The sequence below is a fragment of the Camelus ferus genome, chromosome 30 (assembly GCF_009834535.1).
Source record: "Camelus ferus isolate YT-003-E chromosome 30, BCGSAC_Cfer_1.0, whole genome shotgun sequence".
Taxonomy (NCBI): domain Eukaryota; kingdom Metazoa; phylum Chordata; class Mammalia; order Artiodactyla; family Camelidae; genus Camelus; species Camelus ferus.
In genome coordinates this window covers 19,082,797-19,101,917 of record NC_045725.1, presented here as the reverse complement: position 1 = coordinate 19,101,917, position 19,121 = coordinate 19,082,797, and the positions used below count along the sequence as shown (strand labels likewise).

At 37.6% G+C, this 19,121-nt stretch overlaps 1 protein-coding gene across 4 annotated transcripts; it reads left to right on the top strand.

Annotated features, from left to right (window-relative positions):
- The first annotated feature begins 5 nt into the window (after positions 1–5).
- On the top strand, positions 6–15,070 carry STARD6 (StAR related lipid transfer domain containing 6). 4 transcript variants are annotated; one of them, XM_014557651.2, is made up of 9 exons: positions 6–215; positions 805–864; positions 1,486–1,569; positions 2,972–3,065; positions 3,266–3,315; positions 5,078–5,204; positions 8,252–8,369; positions 10,622–10,715; positions 14,560–15,070. In XM_014557651.2, exons 4-9 carry the CDS (start codon positions 2,976–2,978, stop codon positions 14,756–14,758), a joined length of 678 nt encoding a protein of 225 aa, XP_014413137.1. In that variant the 5' UTR covers positions 6–215; positions 805–864; positions 1,486–1,569; positions 2,972–2,975; the 3' UTR covers positions 14,759–15,070. The 4 variants fall into 4 exon arrangements, with proteins under 4 accessions (XP_014413137.1, XP_032326344.1, XP_014413138.1 ...); XM_032470453.1 differs by having other exon boundaries at positions 6–864; positions 3,272–3,315; XM_014557652.2 differs by having other exon boundaries at positions 6–864; positions 5,138–5,204.
- The last annotated feature ends 4,051 nt before the right edge of the window (positions 15,071–19,121 follow it).

The following is a 19,121-nucleotide window of genomic DNA, read 5'->3' as shown; positions in this document are numbered from 1 at the left end:
GGCGGGGTCGGAGGGGACGCAGGCGCGGCGGGCCGTTAGGGCGCTCTCCGAGCTTGGAAGTGTAGTGTCTCCTCCTGGTTATTCTGGGGTGGGGAGTTCGTGGGCTAACTCCACGTCGCTGCCCTGCCCACTGTCCCCGCTTTGTTCACGGCTCTTCGCGGCCGGTCGGCGCAGAAGACAGGCTGAGCTTCCTTCGGCCAAGTTTCCGGGACTTTGTGAGGGGACGGGCTGGGGAAGGGGTCTTGGGCGCGCGGGCGGCTGCCGTTTCGGTCGCTGAGAGCCGGCCCCACAGCCGTCCTTCCAGCACGCGCGCCCTCCCGGCTTTCAGAGCACCCCCATCCAGGATAAGAAGCATTTCCGCCGGCTGTGGGGGGGGGGGGGGGGAACGAGGGAGCAGCTACCACGACCACTTTTTTCCTCCTCCCTCGTCAGTGCCTTCCCGGTCCCACCTCTGAGCCCGGTCCTCCGGGGCTTCCAGCCGGCCCCTCACACTGAAAGCAGACGCGGGATTGGAGGAGGGAGTGTGGTCAGGGATGGGATTTAACAAACTCCTTGGGGACCTTGATTCCCAGGGAAGCATGGCAGTGACCCAGCACGGACTAGGGACCCCGTCAGGTAGCCCAGAAAGAGGGAGATCATACAAATAGATGTAAAGACCCGCTTAACAACATGTGTGAACCTGTCTACAAAGCTGAGACAGGATGTGAGGTGCGAAGAATCCGGTTTCAACCAAGTGGTGTATCAGAAAAAGATGCCATCTCAATATTGGTTTATGTTTTTTTTCCACTGACCCTGTGGGTGAAGATATCCTTGACCATTACAACTTCTGAATATGTTCCAGTTCATCCGATGTTCCATCACCAGGTAATATATAACTGTAGTCTTGCTGTTTGCTCTTTTCTTCTCTTCACCTTCTCTAGCCCACTAAGCTTAACCTTCCCTTTTCTTTTTCTTAGCAAATGAGAAAGTCCAGAAGTTACAAGATTTAGTTAAGTTACATTTTTTTGGTGGCAGTAAGTGGTGCTAGTGATTTGCAAATGAGTAAGACAACGTCCCTGCAGGAAGTTTAAATTCTACTGGTATGTTCCAGAAATCTGCAGTTTCTTGATCAGTCAGAATCAAGTATCTTGCTGATAGGAAATAAAGAGCTGTGTTATGTATGCTGGGAGAAGCCCAGGTCAGGAACCTGGAGCCAAGGATTATTAATGGCATGAGCTTAAAAATTTAGACTTTTTTAAATCCATGTTCCAACTAAGTGTCTTTTTAGTGTGTTCTTTTTAAAGATGATTTCTTAAAGGTTCTTTTCATAAACAGTATTTTCAACCTTTCTCTTTTTCTTTTGTCGAGGAATCATATAGCAGATGTTTCCTAATGACGACATAAAATGTAATTAGAGGACAATGAGAAACTAATGAGGAAATTATCAAATACATAGAACTAATTCATGGATCAAAATAATTCTACTTCCACTTTGTTCCTTCTCAGGTTGAGAGATATGAAGATCTCCACGAGGATTTGGAGAAGACTCCCGATAGTTATTGAAATTCTGGACTAGATCTACTAGGAAAGGTAAAGAAACCAAGAGTCTACTAGGAAAGAGGAATTTTAATGGTTTACTTACTAATGCTTTTCAAATATAGGTGTTAACTAGCTGTGCCTTGCTGGGGAACTAAACAAGAGAAAATAGATTTATGATCCAATCTAAAGGCCTTTAGGTAAAAGCTAAGGAAGACATGTGCTGATAATTAAACTTTAGGAAGGTTTTTTTGAGGCAGCTCTTGAGAGAGTTTTTTTTAAAGGTAGATTTAAATGTGTCCATTTTAAGAAAAGAAACTTAACTTTTTGATTACCGAGAAGGGGCCTGATACTCTTTCAATCACTTTTACGTGTATTAACTCAGTTAATCCTTATCATGACACGATGACATAGGTATTACTATCCCCAACCTATAGAAGTGAAAATTGAAATTCGAGGGGTAAGCTGTTCACCCAAAATGATAAAGCTGGTGGTGAGTGGCAAAGCCAAGTTTTAAATCCAGCTCTGTACCATACAGCTTCCCTAACTGAAAGCTGGATGTTGGCCAAAGGACCACTGGGACTCCAGCCTCCTGAGCTCATTCAAAGCAGAAACAGTTTCTTACTCAACTGTTTTGCCACACCTACCACAATACCTCATACCTAACAAGGATTCAGTAAATGTGTTTGAATTGAATTGATCCTCTCTGAAGAGGTAACATTTAAGCAAAGACAACAATGAAGAAGAGTCAGTTATGTGAACATACTGGGGAAGAATGTTACAAGCAGAGAGAATAGCAAGTGCAAAAACCCTGAGGTTGGAAGTTACTTGGTTGTATTTAAGGAAGAGCCAGGAGGTGAATGTGTTTGGAGCTAAGTGGGAGAGAAGGAGACAGGTAGGAGTTGTCTTTGGAGAGGAAGCCAGGGGTCAGATCGTTTCATGCCCCTGCCTCTCACTTTAAAAAGATGAATTCTTAGTAACACATGATCAACAGATTATGATGCTTTACAAGAGAAAGGAAGCATGATTTGGCTGTTAGAAATACTAGTGATTTATTGAATAACTATTATGTGCCAGGCAAAGACATTTAAGTGCCTTATTTCATTTAATCCTCATATCAGTTATACAGAGTTAGATATTATCCCAGTTTTACAACTTGAGAAAATGGGAAAAAAGAAATATTAAATAACATGCTTCACAATCAGTCAGGGGCAGAGACAGGAACTGACCCAGGTCTCTTTGACTCCAAAGCCTACTTTGTACTATATCACATTTTCTCATTTGAAAGACTATGAATAAAAAGGAGGAGTTTCATCTAAGTATGCATTCAAAAATTAATTATTATTCGTTGCTATATGACAGGCATTATAGAAATAGTATTAAAATGTAGTACAGCATTTACCTTTTTTTGGTATGATTGCATTCTTACCAATCATTTGTTTTTAAAACTTTGCAGGTAAATGGACTATCAAGCATTTGCCCAACAAACTACTCAAGAAATTTTAGGTTACTATCAAGATACATCGGGCTGGAAAGTGATTAAGACTTCAGTAAGAAAAGTTAAATATGTTTCGAGAGTTTGTTTTTTAATGAGAAACAATTCATTGTAAAGACATTTTAAAAAATATTTTTATTTTACAAACCAAAAAAAAAAAGTTTTTACTTTTGTTTTATTTTTTGTTTTTGTTTTTTATTCATTTTTTCTGTATCTGACAGCTAATTTATATGTGGATTTTTATTCCCCTTTGAGAAAAAGATAACTGTTTCCAGCAAGGCTTCTAAAAAATTCCATGGAAATCTGTGAGTACAGTTGCTTTGAGTTCAATGCTGCTTCTTTAACTATAAAGCATTATTTGATAGTGATCAGAAAATAGAAATTAATTATAAAGTCACTTGACTGAAATCTGATATTAATAAAATAGAGCAGTATGTACCATCTAATTTTCAAACCTGAAGACAATCAGAAAAAAAAATTACTTCTAGTGAATAATTCACTAAGATAGGAAATTTATACTTCAAGAAATAATTACTATAAAAATAGATTGGTATTTTCTTGGTAACAGTATTTTGTGGTCTTTTAAACACTTCACCTTTCCATTAAATGAACCACTTACAGTTTATTTCCTCAATATATTGCTCTTGCTAACATATGCAGCTTTTTCTGTAAGCTGCTTTTTTTAAAACACCTTTATTGTGGTATGATTCCTGTATAGTAAACTACACATATTTCAGATGTACAATTTGATGAATTTTGACAGATATATACACCAGTGAGACCACCACCACAATCAAGATCGCTAACATTTCCATCCCTCCCCAAGAGGTGCAGATTTCGAATTCCCAATTTATTCCTTCCTGCCCTCTTTGTCCCCTGGTAACCATTTGTTCTCTATGTCTGTGAGACTGTTGCTGTTTTGTAGGTAAGTTCATTTGTGTCCTTTTTTTCTCTGTAAGCTACTTTTAAGGATATTTTTGCTTATCCTGTTGTTTCAAATACAAGTACACTAAGGGAAATTGTGCTGGCATTTTTAACCTTATTTTTAAGAGTTTCATTTATTGTTTATGATATCACATTAATGCCATCAGATCATCATATGTTATTGAGAAAACCAAATTTTATTCCTTTTTTGGGTAAGGGGAATCCACTCCTTTTCAGTGCTTTTTTTGCTCTTTTTTTTTTCATCTGACTAAAATTATCTGTCTTGTGTTTCAATCCAGTTTTTTACTATAGGACAAAGCTGGTAGTCTTTCTCCTATTCATTTTAATAATTATCAGGGAGATAATCCCTACCTTTGTTATCTAAATAATTAATGATTCTAATAATGGTACTTTCAAAAATAGATCGAGCAGGGAGTGGGTAAGGTCAAGCCCCAGCACACTAGGGGAATAAACTTTTGGATATTGTTTTTTGGTGCCTTAGAGATCAAACAAGTGTAGACAGCAACCTATGCATCAAAGAAAGCTTGGAAGTTAAAGCCACGAGATTTTCAGTACTAACTGCTATACATAAATAAACAACAAAGTCCTTCTGTATAGCACAGGGAACTGTATTCAATACCTTGCAACAGTCTATAATGAAAAAGCATATGAAAAGGAATATGTGTATGTATAACTGAGTCACTATGCTGTACACAAGAAATTAACACAACATTGTAAACCGACTGTACTTCACTTTAAAAAAAATTAAGGCCACAAGATACTGCTTAACCACATAAACTTCTCATCAATTACTGTTGGTTTGTGATAAATACAGAAGGTAAGTGTTTATGAGAAACAGTTTAGAAAAATTCTGAGTAAAAGTAGCCCCTTTAAAAAGACAGCTGTAGAAACATAACAAAATTTATTAAAAAAAAGAATTTTGAGATTTATATTATTACAGTGCATATTTACATTAACCTGGCTACTTTCAATTGAATATTAGTGTCTTAAATTGCAGGTATTACCTTCAAGTTTTCTCTACATCATTTGTTACATTAGTCTGCTTTATACTATGATACATTGTATTTTCAACTTAGACCTAACTTACTAAATTTTGAATTTTCTTTATTTTGTTAACTATAGATACCGTGTTGAAGGAGTAATTCCAGAATCAACATCTCGACTATCTGATTTCCTCTACAGACCTGAAAACAGAGTTACATGGGACAAATCATTGAAAGTGTACAACATGGTACAAAAGATTGATTCGGTAATTTGTTGTTTAATATTGGACTTTTACTGTATTAATACACTTTTGGTTTTATATCTTGGTGATTTGAGTTTATTAAACCTATACACACATATATATGGACATTGTATTTTATAGGTTCAAATCGAGTCAAAATCTTTATGAAAAGCTTAAAACTCTCTTCCTCATTAGTTAAGAGTTCAATTCCAATTAGCTTTATTCTGTTTTAAATGCATATCACGTTCTCAGTCTGGTCAGCTCTCTTGTAGATGTGTGCCTTTGGTTATGAGAGGACTGAACTCATGGATTTACCTCCTCCATTAGGTGGGAAAAAAAGATTAAGTATGCCTTGTTGATGGAAAGTCAGTACATTTATCTTAGTCATAATGCATTAGATAGCAGGAACATTGCAGACACATACCGTAAGGGCTTAAGAACAAATGGCATGAAACTTTTTTAAAGAGTAAATACGAAATAACATTATAAAGACGGTTGTGGTTATAGAAACACTTTCAAACACATTATCTCAGAGATGATGAGGGAGAATAAAAACAAAGAGAAAAGAAAAATGTAGGTAATGGGGTAGAAAGTTAAAGTCAGAGGTGAGAGAAAAGAAAATGGAATGCAAGAGGTAAACAGGGCTCAGAAAGGGAGAGAAGAGAAGATCAGTATGAGGTGAGGGTAGAGTGAAAGCTCCAGAGCAGGAAAAATGAATGAAATGAGAAAGATTGATACATGGTAAAAAGAGGGAGAAATGGGAAGAAGACAGAAGAAGCGGGGTGAGGAATTCTGAACTTCGGTGCAGCACAGGTCTGTCATTTATTAAGACTGCTAGACTTCATCGTGTGTAAATTATACCTCAGTAAGCTGCTTTTAAAAATTGAGTCCTTCTTTGGCTAATAATTTTATAAGAAAGCAGTGGTAAATGTGAATGTTGGAGTAATGCAGACCTTTATGATTTTTACAAACAACTGCATTTGTAAAACTCCAGATCACCAAGTCGTTGGTTCTTCAAGTCTCCAAGCTGCATTTCACTCATAAAAACAAACAAATGTCCTATATATCTGCTGTCACCTTATCATTTATTTATAACTCTATAGGTTAACTTTACCTCCTTTTATTAAACTGATTTTAAAATTTGGGATGGGGAGAGGTTGTAGAAAAGCCCAGGAAGATAAAGCAGTGTTATCTTGTAGAGAGGCCCTGAAGTGCCCTACCCACAAAGAATCCATGTCCATGACCCTCTTGGGATTTGAACATGGTCCGTCACAAATGAAAATCCAAACATTGGACTGTTTCATTCATGATTGTATGATACTAATGATACAGTTTCATTAGCAATTCGGGTATTTCTTCTGTTGCTGCAAGTCAGCTGTAATAGTGGAAAGAATACTAGGCTTGGCATCAAAAAACTTGAAAACAGATTAAGAGAAATTTTGTGATTCACCCAAGGTCACCACAGCCAGTACATGGTAGAATCAGGACTTAGACCTGATCTCCTGATTCCAAATTTGATGCCTTTTCCAGTATACCACAGTATCTCTGAATCACATTACATCACTAGAAGAATTATCTTACCTTCCTTTGAACGTTTGTAGCATTCATTTCCAGGGGTGCATTTTAATTGACTCACTCACCCCGTTGGTGAGGGAGGGATTCCTGCTGTAGGGTTTTGGGAGTGGTCAAACATGAAACACCAGCACTAGACAAATGAGATCAACAGCAGTTTATAAATCATTAATCACAGCCCAGGAAAGGACTGTTAGGACTTTGTTAAATTAACATTTGTTAGTGGAGCACAGGGTGCTAGCGGTGAGCCAGGTTCAACAAAAGACCACAAGAGAAACTGAAATAGAGAAGTTTATGATGGCCCTGGAGGAAGTATACAGCATGCTTCAAGGGCCCCACGTTGGGAGGTCAAGGTAGGGTGCAGACTGAGAGAAAGGACCTGCAGCACATGCCTTTATTAGGGTCTGTGGGTGGAGTGCTTAGGAGTTAAGTCCTGGGCTAAGTCGGGATTGATCAATTTGAACCAAAAAGAGCAGGGTTTTGGTAAGCTCCACGGGGGTTCTTATCTAAAGGACTCACAGGGGAAGATCCTGGGAAGTGGGGGAGACTGTTGATCACAAGAGCTATTGGGGAAGTTGTATCAGGAACTTGCATTTGCTTGTGACCCTGCCAGCTGTTATCGAGGGCATGTGCCTGCATGAGAGGGCCAGTGTCAGTTTCCACCCCACACTGCTGCTTGGCCAAATAAAATGGAGTCGCTTAGCTAAATTCACACGGGCACACTGTGCCACGCATGTGACGTGGGAGTTGCACCCAGGAACGGAGTGAATGACCAGGGCCTGCGCACGGCAGACTTTTGTAGTATCAAGAGGTGTAGGTGACCCCTGGTTCCTGCAGGGGGATCTGATTGGTTGTTGGAATAATTCTGCAGGGTAGTAGGAGACTGAAAGCCACTATCCAGGAATAGGTAAGAACTGTGTCCGATCCTGCGGAAAAGGACAGTGGTTTGGCCAAGGGTTCTTATCTATGGGAACGGAGTGGGGAGAGGAACTTGCAGTTAGGCCATTCAGGACCCTCCCAATTTTACCAGATGTCAAAGCAGCACATGTATTGGTCTTTAATTTTAGGCTTTATGCCACAGGCTGCTAAATCAACATGTTTCAGAATATATTATCCAGCCAGTATGGAGTAGTAGATACACATTGTACTGGGAATCTCGAAACCTGCGTTCTATTTCTTGTACGTATCTCTAGTTCTACATGTAATTTAATGTTTAGGTTTCAATTTCTTCTTCTAAAAATTTGAAGAGTAGGTAGTATCAAGATTCCTTTCTGAATTTTTTGCACTTTATTAATCCCTTATTAGATATATGATTTCCAAGTATTATCTCCCATTCTGTTAGCTGCCTTTTCATTTTGCTGTGCAGAAGCTAAAGTTTTAGTAGTCCCACTCGTTTATTTTTGCCTTTGCCAACATTATGCCGTGAAATTCTCTGAGGAACAGTACAAAGAATAGATGTTAAATAATTGTTGCAATCTTCATGATTTAATTTGTTTCAGGAAACATTCATATGTCATACTATTACACAAAGTTTTGCCATGGGCTCAATTTCCCCCCGAGACTTTATCGACTTAGTGCATCTGAAGTGCTGCGAAGGGAATATGGATATTATCAGCTGTAAGTTGAAGCATTTTTGCCTACTCTTTGGAACTACTATGAGTCCTTAATAACTTTTTTTCTCTCAACTCACAGTTTGGAGGAAACAATATTTTCAATTAATTCCTTATTTTTGTATTTATTTAGGGAGACCAATAAACACATGTATAATGTAGATAAGCCTGAAGTTTACCCAATTCTGGAAGTGCCATTTACATCATAGTCAATGATTGTGGCACCTACTAGCCTTTTTACAGCATATTCCCTGCAGCAGTGAGTATAGACAGACACTTGCAGGCTAAAACAGCACAGCATACATTTTAAAACTACTAGGAAACAAAATGGATCTTTGGATATACAATTTATAGTTGAATTACATAGAATGGGTCTGTCTAGTAACTGATAAAACACCTGAAGAAAATTTCACTTGATGATTCTTTACATAAATGTGCTTATATTTCTTTTAAAAACTAGAGGTCTTGATATATCCGTACCCACCTGCCCTCCCCCCAAAAAAAATGTGTCATTCTGTAAAATGCAAATGTGTAACCACTTCCTAACTGGCATTATTCACTTAAAACAGTTCACACTACACAAATCTTTGCACTCAGACAGTTCAAGATAATTCATGGTGAAGGGACTTTGGTAGGACAGTGGCCTAGAGCCCTGTTTTCTCTGTCTCACTCTTCCTATCTGAAGACTACCTGGGGAGAGGGACAGTTAAGTGTTGTTAATTATTATTTTTCAGCGAGCTGCCGTTACTCTGCTGTGTCTGTAGGACTTTACATTTCAGAGTCCGGACTGAGTCATAGCTCTGCTGATAAGCACGCACTCAAACCCCATACCCCTGGGGGCTGGAGTTCATCACTTTCACGTAGTTGTCTTATGTAGTTTCATACAGTTGTCATTTAGTTGTCTCATTTTTAAATGAGGGCATGTAAAAATTTGTTTACTGCCTACAACACAAAATACTGTCCATTTGAATCATAGATCTGTTATTTTCTATGTTATGAAAGCAGTCCATTTCTATCTTATTTTTAGTGGTCAGAGGGAAGGTAAAAAAGAAATATGGAATTTAAAACAGTAAATATTTGTAATCATTCAGTGATCACTACTGAATTTGCTTTAAGCAATTTTCTTTGAGTTTTTTGATGAATACTGTTAGTTTTCTTCTTAATGTTTCTGTTGTTGTTTAGTTTACTATGTACCTTGCTTACAGCTAAATATTTTGCATGCATTATCTCATCCATGAGGAAACAAGCTCACAGAAATCAAGTTAACATAGTTAATAAGCATCTCAAGTCTTTCTGATTTTCCAAAATCTGTGCTACTACCACACTATATGCCTCACAAAAGACCCATACTTCTTTGTAGAATATAAAAAATTAGAAGAAAGACAAATATAATCTCCATATTTTAAACAGAGAAAAATATGTTAATATCACTTCTGGCAGTATCGTTTTGCCAACATAAGAGGCTCTGGTAAGCTAATGAAATAGGTGATGAAAATGGAAAATTCATTCAACCACATTTGTCTCCTAAGCTGGTCCTAAGGTACCACTTAACATTGTATTTCCCACAGAATTGATTGCGTATGTTAAAATTATATAGGAAAATTCTCTAACAAGGGCGGGATTCAGCTGCACAAAATAGACATGATTTTTAAAATATTTTTAGGAAGAGTATATATAATTATCATAAACTTAATCATAATCAAATCACCTCCCTTCTACATTCACATGCAATTTGCAGTTACGCTGCACAGTTCCTAAAACAAAATCTACTGGTTTTTAATTATATGTTCAAGTTAGCTACAGGGAATTGGCAGAAAAGGGCATTTAAACTACCTTTATTGATAGACCAAATAACCACATCAGATATTTTATTTTAAAAATAATGAACAAAATGACTATAAGCCCACTATCCTAATAGAATAGGCTTTTTTCTTCATATTTCTGCTTTTGCTTCAAATCTCAAAAAGTAATTAAATGATACTTTAACAGTTTTTCCTGTATGTAAAAGGTTAACGGCACCTTTAGGAACACTGGCATGAAAAAGTTTGAGGGGACAATAGTGCTCATACTGGTACTTTTTCATTTTTGGCCTGTGTACACATTCATATGTGCAAACATACATATATGTATAAAACTGATGTCAGTGCTGATAAAATTAAATGCTATGTCATACATTTTTAAAAATATGCTACTAGAAATGGAATTTTTCATCTTTGTGAAACAGATTTGATTTCAGTTTATTTTTTTTAAATCACATAGCTGCTAGCGTGGATTTCCCCACATATCCTCCATCTTCAAATTACATCCGTGGTTACAACCATGCTTGTGGCTGTGTGTGTTCACCTCTGCAAGAGTAAGTGTCATTTCCTTTTTTAAAACAGTTTTTTAGTTCAATTTGTGATTTGTTAACTAAAGGATTCCTAACTCATCAGAAATACGTTCCGGTATATTCTGTTGGGGAAAAAAATTGCCCCTAAATACAATTTTAAAAATAACTTTTCAGTATATTTGTCTTAAGTATAATCAGAATGGCTAATTCCTTATAAAGTGTGATTTGAGGTTTCTGGCACTAGTCACATTATATACACAAACATCACCCCTAAACGTTAACCTTAATGTTTTTATATTCCCCCATTAGAATCACTTCTGTGAATTATTAAGGAATTTTTGCAAACTAAAAATAAATTTCTCTAGAATTACAGTATGCTTACATTTATCAAAAATGTAATAAATTCTTTCCTTAGAATAAATTCTTACCAGTGGACTACCTGCTGAGAACAGATAACTACAGAAAGAGCCATCCAGTAGGTAAATTCAGATAAGGGGAGAGCTGGAGAAATTAAAGATGAGTCACTGCCTATAGGTGGCCTGCCTAGGGATGAAACAGTAACATATAACACACATATTCTGTAAATGCATGTACATTAATTCAACTAATATTCCACAAATTTCCTCAAATTTTAACTTCTGTTAAATGATTTTCTATTAAGTAAAAGATACTGGCACATAAAAACAGATGTAAACTTTATATTGGTCAGATAAAAACCTCTTGATATGAGGAAAATATTTATGTGAAGGAAGTAAAAATAAAATTACATTTAGACCTGTGTTCCTTAATATTTTCTCTTCTAAATTAGAGAACTAAAAGGAATTCACAGATATTTGCATTAATGGACAATGCAAATATGGTAATAATGATGATGACGATATGGCCTTTGTGACCATCTATCACTTTTGAATCCATGGCCAAGACTTTATTCTCCACAGCTGGAAAGAACAAAACAAGGAAAGAATTATTGCTCCAAGTCAGCTAGGTAAATCAGCTGATGGCAAGGACTCTAGTTGGGAAGCCACACACCCTGAAGTGTGTTTCACCGGCAAGTCCCCTTCGTGCACCTTGTCAACATTCTCTTTCCACTGCAAGAAAACATAAGACAAAAGCTCTAATTTAGATATCCCACCTAGGGTGGGAACTCTGCCTAGCATCCTGCTGGAGAAAGGTACTGACAAAAAAGTGACTTTTGTACCTTCTCTTTCCTTGCAGTGCAACATTTTAGGCAACCAACATTTATAAACAAGTCAAAACATGTTATCTGTAGTACAGGTATTCTCCAGTAAATCTTGGAAAGCCTTTCTTAAGTGTATAAAGCCCTAGTAAACTCAAATAGAGATTTAAGACCATACAAACTGCTAGTGCATCCAGCCATTTGAGACACTGAAAATACTCTAACCTCCGCTAGAGAGCGATGTAAGAAAATAGACACGTGATTTGCTGAAGCAGTCAGCCTCATACCCCTGCTAAGAGAATTTTGTAAAACTGTATGCCACCTTGCACATATCTAAGTTGATATTAAAATTTTTCATAGGATTATATTAAGAGGGTGCAATTTCCAGCATACTCTAAACATTGACACTCCAAAAAATTGTTATATCACCCTTGTAAGAGCATCCAGTGGAGTCTAAATATCATCACAACTTGAAACCCGCCATTACATTGTCAGCTTCAATATGTATCACTTTTAACAGTCAGATTGTATGTCATCTCCTTTTCTCCTCGTATTTTTACTCTTTTTCCCTTAATATAATAATTTTATCCTAATAGAATATATTTTATGCTTTGGGTTCTTTTATTAGTTATTTTACCATACCTCTGCAAAAATAAATACTTAATTTTTGAAATTTGTTTTATTTCCTGTGACCCTAAGTATTAAATGTTAAAATAAATAGTGTGTACTGGGTTAAGTTGTTACTATTACACATTGATCAAAATAAAAAATATATTACAAAATAGGGTACATAATTGTTAGGTTTACCTTTTTCTTTAGAGGAGGTACTGGGGATTGAACTCAGGACTTTGTGTATGCTAAGCATGCACTCTACCACTTCAGCTATACCCTCCCCACCCATAATTGTTAAATATAAAACAAATTGTTATTGGAAGCATATATTAATAGCACAAGATATCATACGAAGAGGAAAATAAAACTAGTTCCAGAAAAATAAATATATCTTACTTCTATGTGACACTGTTAAAATTTACGTATATTGACTTATTTAATCCTCACAATAACCTCATGAAGTAGGTTATATTACTATTCCCATCTTGCAGAAAAGGAAATGGAAACCCAGAGAGATTAAGTAGCTTTCTCAAGGTTACACATAGATAATGGCAAAGCTTAGCTTCAAACCATGCAGACTGGTTCCAGACTCCATGCTTCTATCAGTTACACTCATGGGAAAAAGTTCTGATCTAGATACTCCATCTAATAGAATGAAACAGCGTTTATTATTAAATCTACTTCTATTTTGTATTTTTATAAACATAAGCATAAGAAACTTTGGTCACATAAATAAGTGTGTTAAAATGGAGAGTATAACTCTAGCACTGTCATTCAATCCCTTGAAATTCTTCTGAATTATATAGTGACCTATAATCAAAAAGTGTTTTTAATGACCTATTAGCTGACAGCTCAATTAGATCCTTAAATTTGACTGAAAGCAAAGAATTGACAACATGATTTTGTGAGGTTTTATTACCCAGTCATCAGTCTTTCTCTTTCTCAACTCACTTCCAATAGATTAATTTTTCCCTTTGGCATCTCAAAGATTTTTATATGCCAGAGTAAAGCACCTTGGTACCATTCAGTGTTAGTCAAGGGGGTAACAGGTATCCCTTTGTTCTGTAAAGCAATAGAAGGGTGTTGTGAACAGGCTGGTGGGAAAGGAAAAGCTGGCATCTCCATTAGAGATGTATTCTCAGATCAGTTTAAGGAAAAGGTACATGGAAGTTAGAGGTTTGAATATTTATTCTCTTAAATGTTACTCAGCATCTCATACACCTTGGCAAGTCTTCGTCTACTCTATTTTGAAGGTTACTGGGTTAGAATATAAAACACTACAGTCTTCTTGGAAGACAGTTTGGAAATAACATTTCAAAATGTTAAATGCACAGACAACTTTGTCCTGGCAATTCAGTGTGAACATTTATAGAAGTGAAAATGGATACATTACAAAGATGCTTTATTGCAGATTTCTTTATAGTGGCAAAAAATGAGAAACAACCTCATAACAGTCAACAAAGAACTGGATAAATAGAGTATGAAATAATCATATGCAGTCATGAAAAGCAATTAAGCTGATTTATACAGATTTACACAGAAAAATGCACAAGATATCATACTAAGAGGAAAAAAAACTAGTTCCAAAAAAATAAATATATCTCATTTTTATAAAAACAAAAATGTACATGTGTGTAAGTAGGGTACATATACATGTATGTACATACATGTGCTATCTTTGTATATCCATAGACAATAATCTGAAAAGATACAGTCAAAACTATAAATAAGTGATTATCTCTAGGTAATAGATTGAGGTGAAATAATTATGAAAATGTTCTGTTTAAGTTTTTATATGCATACATTACTTTTGTAACTTTAAAAAGGCAATAAAATGACAAAAAGGAAAAGATAACTAAAATGAAGACTTTAAGATATGGTCTGACTACTTAATATTTTTATGTAAAAATTTATGAGCATGCAGTCTTTTGTTTCCCTTCCTTCCCTCAGTAACTAACTGGCCATAAGCACAATGGGGGCAATCAGTGATGGATAAGGAAACTCCTGCTCCTTGTAAATTTGTAAATGTAATAAATAAACCTAAAAATTCTATTTTTTTAACTCTTCCTTTGTTTACAGGAACCCAGCACATTCCAAACTAGTGATGTTTGTCCAGACAGAAATGAGAGGAAGATTGGCCCCATCAATAATTGAAGCAACCATGCCTTCCCATTTAGTAAGCTTCATCCTCAATGCAAAAGATGGAATAAAGACACACAAAATTCCATCAAGATGTGGATGTCATCATAATGGGCATTCATCATTCCTCAAGAAGTGAGGTCATTTAAAATCATGTGTGGCAGTTCCTGCCATTTACTTCTAAGTCAATATACATAAATACTGTTACACTATTCTAGACAGTATTCTTGAACAAATTACTGAAGGAACTTTGTGAAAATAAGAGCTCATAGTTGTACAAGAGAACAGCATTAAATATTGTTTTTAATCTCACATAAGAATAATGTTAAATAACAAGTGTTCTTAATGCACTTTTATCTTTTGCTTTTTTCCCTGGAAAATGCTCTGCAAAAAGCATCAAAAAGAAAGCACATATAGTCAGAGGTCAGCATTAATTAAAGATTAAAATATATTTTAAATTGTTTTTCCTTCACTTCCTGCTTAAATTGTTAACTGCAAGGAAATGAACATAAAAATTGAAAAGAATTCCACTAGAATGCTTGACAACTGATAACTAGAATCTAAAATTGAATGAGTCATGCATCAGTTTCTGGTCTGGCCAGAATGCAGTAGCCCATTCCTCCCAAGTCCCCATCATAAAGCGAGAAGACCCTGCACATACGCAGCAGACAAGCGTAGGTGGAAAGAAGGCAGACTGGCCAAGGGCCTGGGGACTTGAGGAATGACATAGCAGTGAGTTCTCTGGGTGTCCTTATCGCCATCCATATACCCCAGAGTGGGCACTGCAGACATCTCCCTCCTGGCACTGCTGACAGGCAGGTACAGAAAAGAAAGAGAGGGGGGAGGCTTTAAGAATAAGTCTGCTCCTCTGCTGCTCCTCACCATACAAATGTCTACAAACAAAAGTGTGACCTAAAACAGAACACCAGCCAAACATCAACCTAAAGACTGTAACTACCCCACCATATGGTGTCCCTGGGCAAAGCAGAGAGACATCTTTCACCCACCTCATTGCTGTCCTGCAGAAGCAGGCAGTGGTGCTTTGACAGCTCCACCCTTTGATACTGACAAGGTTGAGCAGGGAACTCATCTTCCATTTTCCAGCTGGCAGAGGCAGGTAGCAGTGCTTTGATATCCCTGTCAGGGTAGTGTTAGTGAGGTCCAGTGACAAAATGAGCTTCCGCCGCCTACCCCCATCCCCACCCCGGCAGCAACGGGACGTAACCAGCTAGTGCAAAGAAGAGCTAGTCACCATTCAGCTGCCCTGATACCTGGTATCACAAAGGCCCCCAGGATGCTCCCCACCCGGCATCAATGTTTCCCCTCTGTAGTGTGTTGAATGGTGGCCCCCAAAGGGTATGTCCTTGTCAACTCCCTGGAACCTTGAATGTGACCTTATTTGGAAAAAGGATCTTGGCAGATGTAATTAAGGATCTTAGGATGAGATCATCCTAGATTATCTGGGTGGGCTCTAAATCCTCAAAAGAGACATGTGGAGAAGAGGAGGCCATGTGAAGACAGAAGCAGAGACAGGTTTTGCAAGCACAAGCCAAAGAACACCTAGAGCCACCAGAAGCTGAAGAGTCGAGGCAGGTTTCTCCCCTAGAGCCTTCAGAGGGAGTGTGGCCCTGTCGACACTTTGATTTCAGCCCTCTTGCTACCAGAACTGTGAGAAAGAATTTGTGTTCTTTTAAGCCACCAAATTTGTGGTAATTTGTTATAGTAGCTGTAGGAAACTAATAACCCCCTCTCGTGTCAGGAGGGCTCATTGGGAACCTGGGCCTCCGCTCCTAGCCGGCATCAGTGGGGTGAAGCAAGGTGTGGGTCGTGGGGCCAGTCAGCACTCCACTTCCCCTTCCCTTCCCCCGGTGTCATTGGGGGCCCCGTGGGAAGTTGGGATTATATTTGCACTTGGAGGCAACAAGCCTATGCAATTTAGGGCCCATTTTTGCCAGGAAGGGAAGCTAAACCACTCCCCAGTCTGTAGTTAGTGTCAGTCTTGTTCTACTTTTGCCAGGTTGGTGAAGGGCAGGGCCCAGTGGGAAGCTGAACTTATGCACCCACCAGCCCTCTCACTACACCTCAACCAGGAAGCTACCTGCTGCGATGGAAGGGTTCAGTGGGATCCAGAGTCCTTCAGAGAGGAAAGAAGAACATCAGAATGGGTAAAAAAGGGTGAAGAATGTCATATACCATTCTCAAGTATATTTAATCACATTTGATGGTTGGCAAAAGTACAAAAGCAATTCAGTGGAGGAAGGACAGCCTTGCAGCAAATGCTGTTGGAGTAACTGACATGCAAAGGCCTAACCTTGCACTTTATACAAAACTAACAACACAGAATGCGGGCTTAAATGTAAAACCTAAAACAATAAAACTTAGGGAAAAAATCTTCAGAACCTTCAACTGAAATTGATACAGTTTTAATGGAAAAAAGTCCTCAGAAAATGGAGAAGTGAGTTTAAAAGATTTCTATAAATAAACCAAGGGTTGAACATGCAAATAATGAAAGCAAAAACAAACAAGAATATAGCAGAGCTGACATTTTACTCCTAATGTGAGATCTGCAACGTTACAAAGTAAACAATATATGTGGTTAGATCTCATAAGAAGCTAGAAAAAAAAATTGTCAAGGCTATTTGAAATATAAAATTACACCCACTATCAACAAAAATGAGCTTCATCCTAAATGTCTTTCACGTCTTGAGGTATCATCCAACAACATTAGAACAAATTTACAATTTTAAGGTATGTAAAAACAGAAGTACATTGAATTAAATACACATTTTGGCCAAATAGGTGAGTATTAAAATCAGTATTTGGCCAAATCAAGGGCAGCTCCTATTATCACCATCATAGAATGAGCTGGAATATGGGGATAAATCTGAAATGTTATCAAAAAATATCATACTTTTAAAATTTTCTTAAGTCTACATTTTAAAGTTTGACATTAGTGTACAAGGAAAAATAATTTCAGTATTGTCAGCGTCCAGAGTATACCTGCAGGTGCACCTTCCACACTGCGGAGCACAGGTTCAAGTGGCACACGTGATGATACTACTTCCTTGGACATCATATCTGGGAAAAGTTTTTTCAGTAAAATGAGTTGCAGTATGAACTTCGATTTAGTATTCATAGCTTTGGCAAATCTCAAAAATCCTTTAAGTACCAAAATGGCAGTCTGTAATAATTATTTTAATAAATTGTTTTACATTTTATCCTCCATTTAAAGGTTGGGAATTTAACTGGTTGAACAAATTAAGTTGTTTTTCACTACCACCTTTTTTCACTAACACTTTCTTCACATACTTTATTTTTTTCATAAGATTAAGATGATTTATCATGTATATTATTGTAAATTATTATATGACTATCAGGTGCCACAATAATGATGTATAATAGACAATTACAAAACCTCAGGGGCATACAATTAACTTTATTCGTCCCAAGTCTGTAGGTTAGCTGTGCTCACTCACATGCCTGGCAATTGGCTGTGGGTCACCCAAGAAAGGACAGCCTGGGCTGGAAAAACTGGAGTGACATCTTGGCTTCCTGAGTCTCATCCTCCTGCAGCCTAGCCTGGGGGTGTTCTCATGATGAAGTTGAAGGAGCAAAGAAGGAAGCAGAAATACTTTTAAGTGCTTTTTTAAGTCTAATATCCCATTGGCAAAGCAAGTCACTCGGCCAAGCTCATAATCCATAAGCAAAGAAATAGAATCTGCCTGTTTAGTGAAACTGTAAAGTCACAAGGTAAATGAGTATAAATACAAGAGGTGAAGAAATGAGACCATTAATACAACTGACCTATGACTGTCCACCCTCTGGTCATAATCACATTCCTTCCACATGCAAAACACACTCATTACCAAGACCTCCAGAGGTCTCATACAGTTGCAGTATCAGGCTTCAAGTCCAGGATTTTGTGATAATATATCAGGTCCAGAAGCAGCTCCTCTTGATCCAGAGACCAATGAAATAAAAAGACAAGTTTCCTAAACCTCTGCTTCAACACACACACATCTAATATAAAATAATAAAAAAGCAACAGGATAACCACAGTAAAGAGTCCCATGGGAAACGGGGTAGCATGGGAAGCATAGAGCCACTAGTTCATAACAACTCTGACGTCCCACTGGGCCTGCCATTCTGGCAGTGGGGACGTGCTCCCTGACCAGACCCAGACCCTTGCTCCTGGGAGCTGCTCGCTGACTCGTCGTTCCCCAGGCTTTGGTCACACTATCTGAGATGTCCTCCTTTCCCCCTTACCCTCCTTTATTCTTTCTGAAGAAATGATCCTTGTTAGCAGCTGAGTAACTTTCTCAGGCTGCTTCTTACCCAAAGAAAGTCAAGGGCCAGAGGCCTTTTTATAGTCTGACCATCTTTAGTCCAAGCAGTTGGTGTTTTTGCTAGTGCTGCTCTCTTTAAAACTTTGGAGCTGGCTGTCTGGTTATGAGCCTTTACATACCCAGAAGTCACACCCCTATAACTGGTAACAACTTATG

Coding starts and splice junctions, on each gene's coding strand:
- STARD6 (XM_014557651.2), top strand. CDS start 2,976: ATGGACTATCAAGCATTTGCCCAACAAACTACTCAAGAAATTTTAGGT. Junction 8,370..10,621: donor GAATATGGATATTATCAGCT/GTAAGTTGAAGC, acceptor TAAATCACATAG/CTGCTAGCGTGGATTTCCCC. Junction 10,716..14,559: donor GTGTGTTCACCTCTGCAAGA/GTAAGTGTCATT, acceptor CTTTGTTTACAG/GAACCCAGCACATTCCAAAC.